General features: G+C 42.3%; 1 protein-coding gene across 2 annotated transcripts; it reads left to right on the top strand.

Annotated features, from left to right (window-relative positions):
* The first annotated feature begins 794 nt into the window (after positions 1-794).
* TCP11 (t-complex 11) lies at positions 795-15,060 on the top strand. 2 transcript variants are annotated; one of them, XM_053393070.1, is made up of 10 exons: positions 795-1,117; positions 2,561-2,703; positions 4,435-4,567; positions 5,260-5,380; positions 7,805-8,025; positions 9,059-9,195; positions 10,119-10,339; positions 10,643-10,827; positions 11,601-11,764; positions 14,409-15,060. In XM_053393070.1, the coding sequence occupies exons 1-10, from the start codon at positions 810-812 to the stop codon at positions 14,636-14,638; spliced, it is 1,863 nt and encodes a 620-aa protein (XP_053249045.1). In that variant the 5' UTR covers positions 795-809; the 3' UTR covers positions 14,639-15,060. The 2 variants fall into 2 exon arrangements, with proteins under 2 accessions (XP_053249045.1, XP_053249046.1); XM_053393071.1 differs by having other exon boundaries at positions 11,668-11,764; positions 14,409-14,512.
* Position 15,061: the final 1 nt, after the last annotated feature.

The raw sequence follows: 15,061 nt of genomic DNA, 5'->3' as shown, positions 1-15,061 counted from the left end.
GATGAAGTCACACTTTTCACTTGGTTGAATAAGTGTAAAACAGCACTTTTGTTGCAATAACGGTATGCTCTCAAGGGTCTCCACAGTGGAATTATCACTTGGAACAGGTGTGCTACATCCGTGACATTCTAATTTTGGTATTTTAAAAATAATTAGAAAGGGTTTTCAATTAAAACACTGAGAGCCAGTCATAAGTCTCCCATGCTCCCACCATGCCTGTTACAGCATTTCCACAATTTATCAGAGAGAAGATTAGGATTGTTGTTGTTGTTGCTTACATTATTGAATTGAATAACACTGGTAATTTCGACCTGGGCAGGTTCTACATGCAGTTTTTAAATACCTTTAACACACACAGCCGATAAAACTTCAATGCTTGTAGCCCATCGCAACTCTTTCGCACTACAGTACTGTATTTATGTCTCACCTAAAACTAGGTGGCGCTGTTATTCTCCCCTCTGATATGCTAATTCTGCAGCCTCTTTCAGGAGTATCCCATTAATGCTAAGAGAGGGGAGATAGATTATAATAAGTGGACATCTATTCCAACAGCAGTGTGGAAAAAAATAGATTAGATAACTTATAATAATAAATTCTGATAGTTATCTAATTTCGGGAGAATATTACCGTTAACGGATGTTAATTGGGGGTAGTGTATGTCTTCTCATTTCTGTGACAATTGGTTCGGTCCTCAGGGATGCGCGTCAACGGCCAGGCACGGAACAGCCCATTTAAGGGGGGTTAATAAGGGAGAGTAGTCAAGGTCTACTCAAACCTTGGGAGAGAAAAGTTTCCGTTTCATCCTGCAAATGAGAAAATACACTTTTGCTTTACAGGAAGACGTCGGGTTTTTCCTCATTTGCGCCCTCTCTTGGTTTTGTGGGGCGCGACACCTTGCTCCACCACACCCCGCTGCCGGCAGGTGTTTGGTTCCATCCAGTTTGAATCTGCCGGAGGAGGAGGAAGGGGCGGTAACACCAACGGGCTCCCTAGAAGCTGCGGCGGCGGCTGTTTGGAGGCGGCCAGAGAACACCGGCCGTGCTGCCCTCTCTCCCTTTGCCACCGCCGCCCGGTCACCTGCCCTGCCTCGTCTTTCCCCATCACCTCCCCGGGGAAGGTGAGGGAGCGCCCAGCCCTTGGCCGCTCGCCCTTCGCCCATGACGCTCCTGCGCGCTTGCTTGTCCCCTCACTCGGCACGCAGACGCCGGGCGGAGACGTAGGGAGACGCTCGCCGCCCGCACTGCGGCTTCCCTCCCAATTCCCGCTTAGGAAAATTTATATGGGCCAGCGAATTATTATTATTATTATTATTAATTTTAGTTTTTATGCGCCGCCTTTCTCCCTTGACAGGGGCTCAAGGCGGCTTACAGATGAAATAGGGACAGCTAAAAATAACCTCTCCTTGTAACTACTGCGAATATAAAATAGTTTTGGGGCACAAGAAGGGCTAGTTAGGGTTAAGGGTTCACTTTCGTTTATTGAATAGCTGATCTCAACTAATCTCTCTGCAAACAAAGCAAGAAGAACACATAACAGGTCATTTGGAAGTTTCCTGTATGACTGAATCCCACTCTAAAATAGTGGCAGTTTGGAAGTGCTCATAGATGCCTTAAAAAAATCTAAATGAGACAAACTGCAAGGGTCGGTCTATTATGCCTAATTCTAGACAATTGCTATTTTGTAGGTGGGATACAATTGCATACCACAACAAACCTCCTCCCCGCATTGGAATTTTTTGAGCTAAGGAAACTATCAGGAAAATGTGTGTGAAAGTGAGATATTTTTTAACAATGTAACATCTCTACATACAAATCCAAATGAATGCTTGGTAAACAAACAAAAGTCATATATTGTATTCCATGAACTTTGTGCAATCAAATCAGAAGGAATTAAACAAGTTGTAGGGAAGCAAAGTATGACACTCCTTGCATTTCGTGGCCTTTGGTTTACATCCCCCGGTCTGTTTACATCCCCCTGCCATACATGTGTATGTACAGCTTTATAAAATAAAATAAAAACTAAAGGGAGTGGCAAGTAGGCAAGTAATGGTGGACTCAACTATACAGCTGCAAATAAAACATTTTAAGTGTGTTGTAAAGTGCATTATACAAATGTGACATTAGATGGTGAAGGTGAGATATGGCAAATGCAATATATTTTTGAAAACAGTTTTTAAAAAGCATTTTCACAACATTTTTTGCATGTGTCTAGATTCCACTGGTGAACAAAACTCAGTTTTCCAGGCAGACATGCTAAATGCTTTATTTATGAAGCTTATCCGTTGCTTTACAAAAGCATCTCAAAGCAACTTAAATGGTACACATGAAGGAGTGGAGCACAGGGACAGGCTAAAAAGTAGACTGCTACATATTTGTGGTACAAATAATAAAATTAACTGCCAAGATATATTGAGTTAATGGTGACCACTTGTTATAGGAAGGAGTACATTTTCAATAGCCATTTGCCAAACCTGGGTGCATTAAAACTGATATCTCACAGCATTTAGAAGTTGATCTGATAGTTCATTTCAACATTTTGTTACTGCTATGTTTTCTACTAGGAACAAGATGCCTAATCCTAAAACCACCTCAAGTGACAGCAGTGACTCTCAGAACATAGACTGTAATCCTAGAAGAGTAAGGGACCATGAAGACAGCCATGGTGGAGACATGCCTAGCCTCTGCCCACCTGACACCCCACCTTGTATGTCCAATTATGATTGGTAGAAAAAAATATGTCTCATTTATATTTAGAGCAAAATTGCCAACTCAAGATAAATTACAGGCAACTCCCCACTTACATGGTGGTTACATTCTGGGGCCCCAAGCACATGAATGAAATCACAAAGTGGGGAGCACTCTCTAAACACCCTTTAAATGCTCTCTACTACTCTTCATCCATACCAAAAATACCGTATAAAAAATACCCACAACTAGAACTGAAGCTCTGGGACCAGCAGGAGGCTGGAGGACGTGTAGGAAAGTGGCTACTGCTGCTCTAGCCTGCACATCCCTGCTGCGCTTCCACGCTCTTCAGGGCTTCCTCTGCCCTCAATAACATCCTTTTTGGGCTCTGGGGAGGGTCTCCTAGCGAGCCACAAGGACTTTCCAGCTCTCTCCTGCCATTTCCAGGTATGAATTGAATTATTTAATTATTTCCCAGTGCTGTGCGTCACACACGCAAGTAGAACATGCATAAGTGGAGGGATGCCTATATACAAAAGGGGATTAACAAAGAGTTTGGGGCAAATGTGAAGCAGTGTCTTGTTTATTTTTCACACATTCAAAAAATAATATGCTGAAAAATAATTTGAATTTAAATTGCAAAACAACAAAGCTTAATATGTATTAGAAGATCCAAAGTTATTGTCATTATTTTTCACATTATTATCAAGTGAGATAATATAATTGGGGAATTGCACTTGTCTTATCAGCCAGCCTTTGGGATTGCTGCTGCTGCATGCCAGGTTGGCTCTGAATAAGATCTCTCTCATCCATGATCTGATTGTGGATGAGGAGGCTCATCTGGTCTGTATTACTGAGACTTGCGTGGGTGAGCAGGGTAGAGTTGGTCTCACCCAGCTGTGGCCACCTGGGTACCCAGGGCAGCATCAGAACAGACTTGAGAGTTGAAGAGAGGGAGTTGCTTTATATAAATTTTCTATCCAGACTGAGTGGGGGTATTGTTTTTGTTTGTTACCATGTTATGTACTTTTTGTGTTTTTGTATAGTAAAGTACCCTGTGATATTCAAATTAAGGTTGGAATACAAATTTAATATATTGGGGATTTGACATTTGAACAAGTTGCATTATAATGAGCTGACTCATTGTTTCATCTAGCTCAGTACTTGCTGCTCTGACTGGCTTCAGAGTTCTCTGACTGGGGTGTTTCGCAGTCATGCTACATGAATTTCTTTTTCAATGAAGGCACTAGGAATTGAATGTGGAATCTTCTTTATGCTAAGCTTTGCTCCACTACTAAGCCTTGGTGCTGTCCCATACTATTGGTACATCCAGACAAGTATTCTTAAGTGGCAGCAACTGTCAAGCAAATGTATTTATGACATCCAGTTGGGAATGGCACATTCCTTTTTGCAAGTTTCATGATTTTGCAAGTGATGCTGGGGAACCCCCCCCCCTTTTTCTGTTTTTAAGAACATTCATAGTAAATTGGGTGATTTAATTCAGGCCTTCACAACTTATGAGCTACCAAGTAGTATATAGACAACCCTGTTTTTATAATTTGCCTAGGACTGCAAAAACAGTATGTATCAAAAATACATGGTTGATATTGCCTTGGTGGGTTACAAATAGTGCATGTCTTTTTACATTGGTCTACTCTAAAATAAATAGTTGCATTTTCCTTTCCTATATAAATAATCTTTCCCCCTTTGATGGGTAAACGAAGTGCCGTTCTGTTTTATTTTTATGCAGCCAGTCCTCCCCAAATTCTTTCTGTGTCAGAACTCATGGAAACAGCCAATGAAGTCTCGAAAATGACCATAGCACATGAAATTGTAGTAAACCATGACTTCAGATTGCAAGAGGTGAATTTCTTACCAAACAGGTAGGTTTTATTTTCCTGGTTATTTTCCTGGTTTTATTTTAGTTTCCTGTTAAATCTAGAAGGATATTGTTGGTAAAAGGATGTGGATTTGAAAAATTAAGAAAGATTGTGTAATCTTTTTTAATTAAAAAATCTTATTTATTGATTTTTCACAAGCTTTTTAAAAAATGGTGTATTGTGTTTGTACATACACATTTTCTTACATGTCTTGCCCAAAGTGATCTCCATCCAAGATGTCCTATTTAACTGCTCAATTGAGAGTGAGCGGGTGGTCTGTGGGTTAAACCACTGAGCCTAGGGCTTGCCGATCAGAAAGTCGGCGGTTCAAATCCCCGTGACAGGGTGAGCTCCCATTGCTCAGTCCCTGCTCCTGCCAACCTAGCAGTTCGAAAGCACGAAGTGCAACTAGATAAATAGGTACCGCTCCGGTGGGAAAGTAAACGGCATTTCTGTGCACTGCTCTGGTTCGCCAGAAGCAGCTTAGTCATGCTGGCCACATGACCCGGAAGCTGTACGCCGGCTCCCTCGGCCAGTAAAGCGAGATGAGCACCGCAAACCCAGAGTCGTCCGTGACTGAACTTTAACTGTCGGGGGTCCCTGATTCAAAAAACAAATATCCAAGGCTTCACTATGGATCATTCATATCAAATGTAAGTGGAAATATGTTAATAGCAACTGTTTATGACTCACAGTTTGGAAAGCAGAGTGAAAGAGACATTGCATAAAGCTTTTTGGGACATTCTGAGAGAACAGCTCTCCAAAACGCCACCAGACTATTCCCATGCTATCAAGCTGCTACAAGAAATCAAAGAGGTGAGATGTTTGTGTATGTTTGAGACTTCATTATTTATAGCATACACAACTTGACCTTTGTGATAAATAAATTGTTACATTAACAATATATGTGGTCATATGTAAAGAAGAAAAAGTGAGATGTCCAAAACCAGTAACTAATGTTGCTTAGGGTTGCCATATTTCAAAAAGTAAAAACCAAGAAACTATGAAAGGTATTGAGCTTTTTAAAGGAAGACCGTCCCACCCCCGGATGTCAATTCCACTTTTGAAATCCTGGTAATGTCCGGGACATATAGCAGCCCTAATATTGCTTGAGAATTTAAGACTTTAAGATTTATTGACTGTCATTTGCCTATAGTAGGCAAATATTTTTCCAGACATCCCACTTGCTAATATTTGTCACAGTTATGTGCAATCAGGCTGACAAACATGGGTTGGGTTCCCCCCCGCCCTCCATATTTTTCTGCCGTGTTATTCACACTTGCGCGCATAGCAAAAGTACAGCCAACCATTCATAATTATTGTCTCTGGTTAGCCATGTGCAAAAGCAAGGTAGTCTGGAAAATTGTGAAACCACTCACTATTCCTTCCCATGCACACTTCAAGCTGTGATTAGCGATTAAGCTATGTAGCTGCTATAGCTGTGTAACTGTTCCCAATTGTGTATGTTCTCAAACTTCAGGTTTGCAATCAGTTTGAACATTTGCTTGTAGAAAAACATTTTTCTTGTTGCAAGGGACAGGACAATGGGCTTGGTTTCCAAACTGTATTCTATTTTATTGGACAATTGCAAGGTTTAAAATTCTTTTGATTTTTTACTATGTATGTGTCAGGGAACACAGGGAACTGCCATTGGAGCTAGAGGCGGAGGGAAGGCTCCAGAGGGATGCTGGAGAGGGTCCCAGTAGGGAGAGAGGCAGCCCATCTGCTGGGGAAGGAAATCAGCGTAACACCAATGGAGAAGGGGGGCAGATGGGGGAATCGGAGAGGAGGCTCCAAGACTCCTCGCCGGAGACCAGCGGAGAGAGTACGGGTACTCCGCTGCCCACACCCTCCCTGCGCAGAAGACTTCCGTGCAGGAAGAGTAGGAGGAGACTTGGCGTCAAAGAACTTCTTTGCTGGAAGAAGTTCAAGAAACGCCCACTGACGGATTCTGCCAGCGACTGAGACAGCCACGAAGTGACAGGCTGTCCAGACAGAAAGGGTACAACCAGGTAACCTAGCTAGGGGTGGCGGCAACTTACGCACGAGCAACCCCTAGAACCATTACAGCATGCTTCCACCTTAACTTTCCGTTTGAGAAGCTGTAAGATTTATTTATGCATTCAGTATGTTTGTCTGAGCTGAATGTGTTGTTGTATCCAGAACGGGTTTTGTTTTATATAGGGACTTGTTCTAGCTCATAACCCACCTACTTTCAGCAGCGAGAAACATCATAGCCAGACACTGGAGAGACCTATCAGGAGTAAGCATGGACCAATGGTATCAAATAGTATAGGAAACAACCTTATTAGAAAAACTAACCAATAAACTGAAACTGACACAGGGACAAATAGAAGAAGACACCTTCACCCTGGTTTGGTTCCCCTTTATCACACACACAGCCCAAGAAGACAACAACACGAATCCCCTGACAGCATACAAATCAATCTGGCTAACCTGATTCAAAAATACACACACCCCACTCACACACAAAAACAATTCTCACTACAGCCAACCAAAGACAACCAACCACACCCTAAGCCACACCCAACCTCTCTCACCACCAAGGAAATACAGCATGTGAATAGTAAAAGAACCCATACAAGTAACGCTGACACAACCCCTTGCACACGCTCAGTAGGATAATAGAAGCATAACCACCCAACCCCACCCCACCCACCACTCCCCACTCTCCCACTTCCTCCCTTCTTCTTCTTCCTAATTGTTTAAACCAATTCATAAACCAAGAACTCATACATTGACCACTAATAATGAAACATATGTTGTAGATACTTTTGCACATTTATTATGCTATTTTTGTGATATACATATGACATGAGAAAACTTGGTGTACTTATTTGTATAACATTAGTTTTGTTTATAAAATCAATATATATGGACTTGTTCTGTTTTTTACTTTACATTGGTACCTCTGGTTGTGAACGGGATCCGTTCCGGAGCCCCATTTGCAACATGAGCAGAACACAACCCGTGTGTGCGCGGGTCGCGATTTGCCACTTCTGCGCATGCACGTGATGTCATTTTGCACGTCTGTGCATGCTCAAGCAGCGAAACCTGGAAGTAACCCTTTCCGGTACTTCCGGGTCACCGCAGGACGCAACCTGAAGCAAACGTAACAAGAGGTATGGCTGTATTCGGTTATAGTCTTATAGGGTTTTGAACATAGCAAATGAAAATCAATAAGGTTACTAAAAATGGCAACACTTTATTCTTATGTAGACCCTACTGTCCTTGCTCCTGCCCCGACAACATCGTCTGCAAAGTCAGATTGAAGAAACTCTGGACATGGAGCTGATAAAACAGGAGGCTGAGCATGGTGCTTTAGATATCCCCAACCTCACTGCTTACATCTTAGATACAATGGCAATGCTCTGTGCACCTGTTAGAGATGAGGAGATACAGAGACTACGAGTCATGGCAGACCCAGTTCATTTGCTCAGGTGGGCACCATTGGCTTGGACAAAGGTAATTTTCTAAAAGTAATATATCCTTTACTGAATTTATCCTAAAGGAAGATGCATCATTTTGCTACCCTTGGGAGTACAACATCTGTTATTCGATCTCCTTGGGATTTGATTTTATAAATCAGTTTTATAAATCACCTATCATTTCATAGCTGTGTGTGTGATGGAAATAAATAATTTTAAACTAAATTCATCATTTGGCTTTCCTTAACAATTCCAGGGGTAAATAAATATTGATATTCAGGCCATTGTGTCCCTCACTAAAACATGTCATACAGTAGGTTAGGATGTAACCCATAAAGCACAGTTTATTGTAGTATACACAAACAGCAGCGAGCCAGAGACTCACATATTCCTTACTTCCCTCTCTTCCTTTGGCACAACTGTAACTGTGTTTCTTGTCTTGTCCATGGAAGAAATTTGGTTAGTTTGTTAACAAGCCAGAGTCATAAACCAACCTGATCCTGACTTGTTTGAACAAACTATAGTTTGCTCCAACCAAAACCCCCACTCCTTTCCCCCAGTGTGGATAGAAAGAAACTAGTTAATTTAACAGAGAAAGTGAAAGCCTACAGTCTCCTCATTGTCATGCTTGCTGCTGCTAGTGCACATAGCACTGAACTAGCATTATAACCAAAAAGACAGAGAATCACAGATGACAAAGAGCAAAAGGTCATGCCTTTCAAACCTTTACTGCAAGGTATAACTAAATCTAAATTCTAAGACAAGCTTTTAATATGTAATTGCTCTGTGGCATAGCACTATGTCTCCTTAGCTATTGAGTAATTTTTTAAAAAAATGTCTAATCAAATTTTGCTTTGGTATACCTGGGAATAGCATCTTCCTCTTCCTGAGTTGTGCTTCTGTTTATGCTACACTATTTCTGTGATCACCATAGTAGTCTAAAGAAGCTCATTCATCAGTGGTAACAGGTTTGGTTTTTGCTCTTTAGTATGATTTCCTAGATTGGGTAGTTAAATGTTTACTTTGTTCCTGTTGCCTACGGTAGAGAGATCTTCAGAGTTCTGAACCTAATGAAAATGGATATGGTAAATTTTACCATACAAAGCCTTCGACCCCATCTCCAAGAGCACTCTGTTGAGTATGAAAGGAAAAAATTCCAGGAGCTCCTGAAGAAGCTACCAGGTGTGTATCAAATATGATTGTAAAATAGTCTCTGGTGCAGACTAGAGCAGAGGGTTAACACATGCCACAACCACATCCAAGGCACTTCTTAAACACAGGTACACATAAGCACAAGAGGAAACAAGTTTTAAAATCCCAGTTTATACCTGAAGCTTTTCTGGAAGATCAAACTTTTCCTCTACTTCTGTTACCACATAGATTCTCTGCTTGCCAAATTATGATATGGAGTTTGAGGGGATACTGTACGTTTTATGGTTTCCCCTCTTCTGAGATGGGCATCCCTCATCAGTTTTAATGGTAATTATGTCTGGTGTTGCATTGGTATTTTCATTATGTTTTTAATTTTGATTTCATGAACACTGTTTTGAGAAGATTCTTTTTTTTTATTTAGCAGTATAAAATTTATAAAATAAATAATAAAAAACCAGAATTGTCAGAAGTGGGTTGGCAAACTGTTTTAGTGCTAGTTTTGGTTAGTAAAAATGTAGGTAATGTAATGGTAACAGTACCTCTCCCATCACTCCCTTCAGTTTTGTAGAGAGGAGAATATTTATGTGAGAGAAGGTGGAAGGAGAAGCAAGTGAGCCCCTGGGGTGCTCCTAATGAAAACAAATGTTATGTACTCATGGAACCTAGCGCAAAGTCATACCTGAAGATTACTATAAGTAAAAGGGACAATATTTGATTAACCACCTCCCTTTTTGCAGTTTTAATTTCCTGTTAGCTTCCATAAATGTGCCCTCATTAAGAACTGTTTTACTCTTAACTTTTCACTAGTTTTTTTTTTTACCATGTTATTTAAGAAAAAGGCAAAATGCAATGATTATTTGTTGCCAGTAAGGTGCAAATAAACACGAGAAAGGACCAGCCTACACTTCTTGTTTTTTCCTCCAAACCTCCATTTCTCTAATGTTACACTTTAGGTGGCCTCACTTGTACAACTGAGTGGTTGCGCAAGGCAGCAGCTGAAATATCAACCTCTGATCTGCTACCCTCCTCATCCACCTCTGAGACCAAAGGATCATCAGTTCCACCCTCCTCTCCGGCTGCTAGAGAAGTGTTATCTGTCCATAGTCCCACAGCTGTTCTAAACCAAGCATACATGGACTTGCTGCATTGGGAGCCTGGAAGAGAATATCCTGAGGTAAAAGGCACCTTATGAGTCAGAAATAATAATAATGCATTTTCAGAAACAGGTCTTAAGATAACACTATAAGGCCACATTGTGGCACACTAGTTGGCTATGAGTTAGGCAGCAAAACACAGAAATGCAATGACCCATTTTCTGTCTGTTTGTTGCTCACACGACAACCCACAGCCTTCAGTAGCAGGGAATGTACCAGCTTACCTTGGGCATATTTCCTTTTACTCCAGTAGCATAAGATGCATCTCAAGTGCTAAAGAAATCTGCATAAACCCACTGGTTTATACTGTTATTTCTTTGCAGACTATGTTGATGGACAAAGCCCGCTTGGATGCCCTTCAGATGAAAGTGAATCAGCTAGCCATTATTGCTGCAGTCCTACTAGTGAGCAGCAGTACATGTGGAAGTGGAGTGTTCAGCTCTCCAGGATGTGGTGATAGGCTAAAACGGGTAATAAAAGCCCTTCTGGAAGGACTTCCTGACGCAAGGTAATGTTTTTATATTATTGGTGTTGAAGGCAGGAGCGATACTCACCCAAGCCCAGCCTCATGTAGGCTGCTTGTGGGCTCCTAGAAAATCCAGAGTTAATCTAATGCCTCTTCATGCTATTTATGAACAGGCAGTGAGAACCTGTGTCAGTCATTTTGATGAAGGTTGTCTCCTATTCTTATTCATGGAGAAAGCATGCCCACTTCACTTGAGGCATAAATACCGTATTTTTTGCTCTATAAGACTCACTTTTTCCCTCCTAAAAAGTAAGGGGAAATGTGTGTGCGTCTTATGGAGCGAATGCAGGCTGCACAGCTATCCCAGAAGCCAGAACAGCAAGAGGGATTGCTGCTTTCACTGCGCAGCGATCCCTCTTGCTGTTCTGGCTTCTGATATTTTTTTCCTTGTTTTCCTCCTCCAAAAACTAGGTGCGTCTTGTGGTCTGGTGCGTCTTATAGAGCGAAAAATACGGTAAATTGTATGTTGTAACGATAATATAGCAGAGAGAGAAAGGCAGAGGACTAAACAGGAGTTCAGTATAAGCCAAACTAGGGGCACAACTGCTCATATAGCTTCTGTGTCAAGGGGGGGAGAGAAGGTCACTTCATAAATATTGCAGGCTAGTTGTTGCCTACTGCAGGCAAGGTTTGTTTTTTAAGACTTAATTCTATAGGATTACAACAGGTTGACCACTTCTCTGCTATTATGCATATATAAAGTTCAATTTCAAAGACCTGTCAGATTAACATGGCCCCATCTCTGTGTCGCTTAGGTTAGAAGATGTTTTAATGGATATCAGCAATCAAATGCATGAGGAAGTTAATAGTATTCTCCTGCAGTTGGGGTATCCTGTTCTCAGCACTGATAAGGCTGCTTCACTTAAAGGCCAACTCACGAGTCTAGCAGAGAAGGACAATGCAGTACGGATTCTAATTGGTGAGTCATGAGTTTTTGCATATTTTTAATGTAATATCACACTTGAGTATGAAAAGGCAGAGTGTGTATTACATTACCATATTTTAACTGCAATTTTTTGTTATAGTGCATTTCATATATGGTTACCCTGGAATCACCTGTGACAATATATACGTTAGTAACATATAATATACTACATGCCTCCACTGCATTCTCATTGTGCCGTCCAGCAGTTATTCTAGGTAGTACAGGGCTTTTTACAGTCTGCCCCAAAGGAGGTGAAAGAACCATTGGTAGCTTGCTGTGACTCGTTTGCAAATTATTTTGAGGATAAAATCGCTTGCATCCACTGGGACCTTAACTGTGGCAAATTAAAGTTTTCCAGAGCACTGTCTAGTCTTGTTATGTTGGATGCTTCACTTAAGACTCGAGGATGTGCACAAGGTGCTTGGATCGGTCAGGGTGGCCAGTTGCACTCTGAACCCTTGCCCCTCTTGGCTGATAAAAACTAGCAGGCAGGACAGTTGGCTTAGTCTGGGAGGTGATAAATGCCTCCTTGTGAAAGGGGGTGGTCCCAGTCTGCTTGTAGTGCTACTCCTCAAGAAGTAGTGCTACTCCTCAAGAAACCTTCCCCGGATTTGGAAAATCTAATTACTGGCCAGTATCCCCTTCTTCAGCAGAGTTTTTGAGTGGGTGGTTGCAGACCAGATCCAGGCACTTTCAGAGGAAAGTGATTTTCTAGATCCATTTCAATTGAGGTTTAGGTCCAGTTTTCGCACAGAAACAGCTTTGGTCACCCTGTATGATGATCTCTGTTAAGTGAAAGACAGGGAAATGTTGATTATCCTTGAGATACTATTGACCTTGGTATTATTCTGAAATGGCAGTCTGAGATAGGGGTGAGTGGCACTGCTTTGCAGTGTTTTTGGTCCTGCTTGGATAGTTGTTTCCAGAGGGTAATGCTTGTGAAGTGGTCTTCAGCCCCATGGAGCCTTCATTGTGGGGTTCCTTAGGGTTTGATTATATCCCCCATGCTGTTTAACATTTACATGAAATTGCTGTGTGGGGTCATCCGTAGTTTTAGAGTATGTTGTCAGTAATGTGCTGATGACACACAGGTCTACTTCTCTACATCTGCAGGTGTCGCTGTGGGTTTGCTGGACTGTTGTCTCAGTAATGGCCTGGATGAGAGCCAGTATACTGATGCTCAATCCAGATAAGATTAAGGCACTATTATTGTCTGGTTCCCTAGATTGGTGGCCTGCTTGATGGGGTTACACTCTCTCTGAAGGAGTGGGTACACAGCTTGGAGGTTCTTCTGGATCCATTGCTGTTGCTTGAGGCTCAGGTGGCCTTGGTGGTGCAAAGTGCCTTCCATCAGCTTTGGCTGGTAGCCCAGCTGCTCCCCTATCTGAACACAGATAGCCTCTTTTGTAGTCTGTTGCTCCGGTAACCTCTTGGTTAGATTACTGCAAAGCATTATATATTGGGCTGCCTCTGAAGATGGTTTGGAAACTTCAGCTGTTGTAGAATTCGGTGATCAGGTTGTTCACCAGGCAGGGCAGTCTGAGCAGTTTAACTCTAATCCTGACCCGACAGCACTGTCTGCAGAGCTGTCGCAAGCATATGCGGTGCCAGGGTGCAAAGATCTGCCCGGTGCCTCCCCCCAGGTTGCCCAGTCCCAGGTGCACAGGGGGGCGGAGCTGGCCGGCCGCCTCAGCATCTCGCTGGCTCAGTTGCCCCTGAACTCGCGGCGCAGAGCTGCCTGCAGCAGAAGAGCCCGTTGCGGCACTCCAACGGACGGACGGACTCTTCCCCAGACTCAGCTCTCAGGCCCCGGACTCTCGGCCTGGCGCCCCTGAGAGCCCGAGTGCCCTGCCCCCCTAGCGCCTATGGGCAGGACAGCCCTGTCTGCCAATTGGTTTCCAGGTCCAATTCGAAGTGCTGGTTTTGACCTATAAAATCTTAAACGGCTCAGGACCACAATATCTCAAGGTCCCCTCTCCACAACCTGACCCCTGCAATGATAATCTGAGGCCCTTTTTTGAGTGCCCCCTCCACGAGAGGCCTGGAGGGTAGCAACACAAGAATGGGCCTTTTCTGTGGTGACTCCGTTTGTGGAACACCCTCCCTTGGGAGGCTTGCCTGGCATCGTCCTTACTTATCTTTAGGCACCAGCTGAAAATGCATTTCTATAACCAGGCCTTTGGCTGACTGAACATTCTATGGCCTTTTAAATGGGTTTGTGGGAGGGGTTTTTATTCTTGTTATGTATTTTGTGTTCTCATTTTGTATTTTTATGTTGAACGGCCTTGTGATGTTTGATTAAGGGTGGTGTACAAATTTAATAATTAATAATCAAATCACAATTACTTAGTGGAATTAATGATACACCTCATGTAAAATTGCATACAAAAGGCCATTTACATGCCATTGTGATTAAATGAATGCTGCAGTCACAATGAATATCTTAATTGCATATCAACATCATCTGTATAATGATTTTGTACAACACCACCCACTTGTTTCTATGAAAAGTTCTATTCCTGTCCCTTCACCCTTTATTATCCTATCTGCCTTGTGATTTTTCAGCTAACTAGGGAGCCCTAACATGAATAAGTTACAGGAATCAGGTCTTTTTCTAAATCTGTTTTAATTCCTACAGAGCAACGGATCCAAACTTTTCTTAGGCTTTGTTTGTATCCTGGTGGCCAGAACGCTAAGAATCTACCCCAAGGCCTTGCTCCTATTCAAGAAGAAATACTGGAAGTGGGCCAGAGGTTTGGCAGTTTGATTCATCACAACAGACAGGTGTTTGGTCCCTACTACTCAGGGATACTGAAGAAATTGCTGCTTCCAGAGGGAAAATCTGAAGCAGGGACAGATTCCCATTAACAATCTAAAACAAGCAGCACACGCAAAGGCAGGGAGAGGGGGAGAAAAAAACTGGCAATTGTTCAGACTGTTCTTTGGCTCAAAATCCACTGCAATCAAGTGAGCAGCTGTCCTGCTCTGTGCTGTGATACCTAAAGCACTCATACAGCTGGACTATTGAAGCTGTGGGATACAGTTACATAAATACCAACTGACAATGCCAAGTTTGCCGCAGTAAACCTTTAAACAGCTCAGAATGTTGTCTTGTGTTTTTAGACTAGCTGGTGCATTTTCCATCAAATGGGAAGGGCAAAACTAGGGACCTGCTCTTGTAGCCATTAATGTAGAAGGTAATTAATTTCAGTGAAACTAGATATACAAGCATATTCAGGATTAAGCCTTGTTAATAAACAATACAGACCAGTATACCACATCAACCCATAC

Source organism: Podarcis raffonei, chromosome 6 (assembly GCF_027172205.1).
Source record: "Podarcis raffonei isolate rPodRaf1 chromosome 6, rPodRaf1.pri, whole genome shotgun sequence".
Lineage (NCBI taxonomy): Eukaryota > Metazoa > Chordata > Lepidosauria > Squamata > Lacertidae > Podarcis > Podarcis raffonei.
Note: the sequence above shows the minus strand (reverse complement) of the source record. Positions and strands in the feature narration are given on the sequence as shown.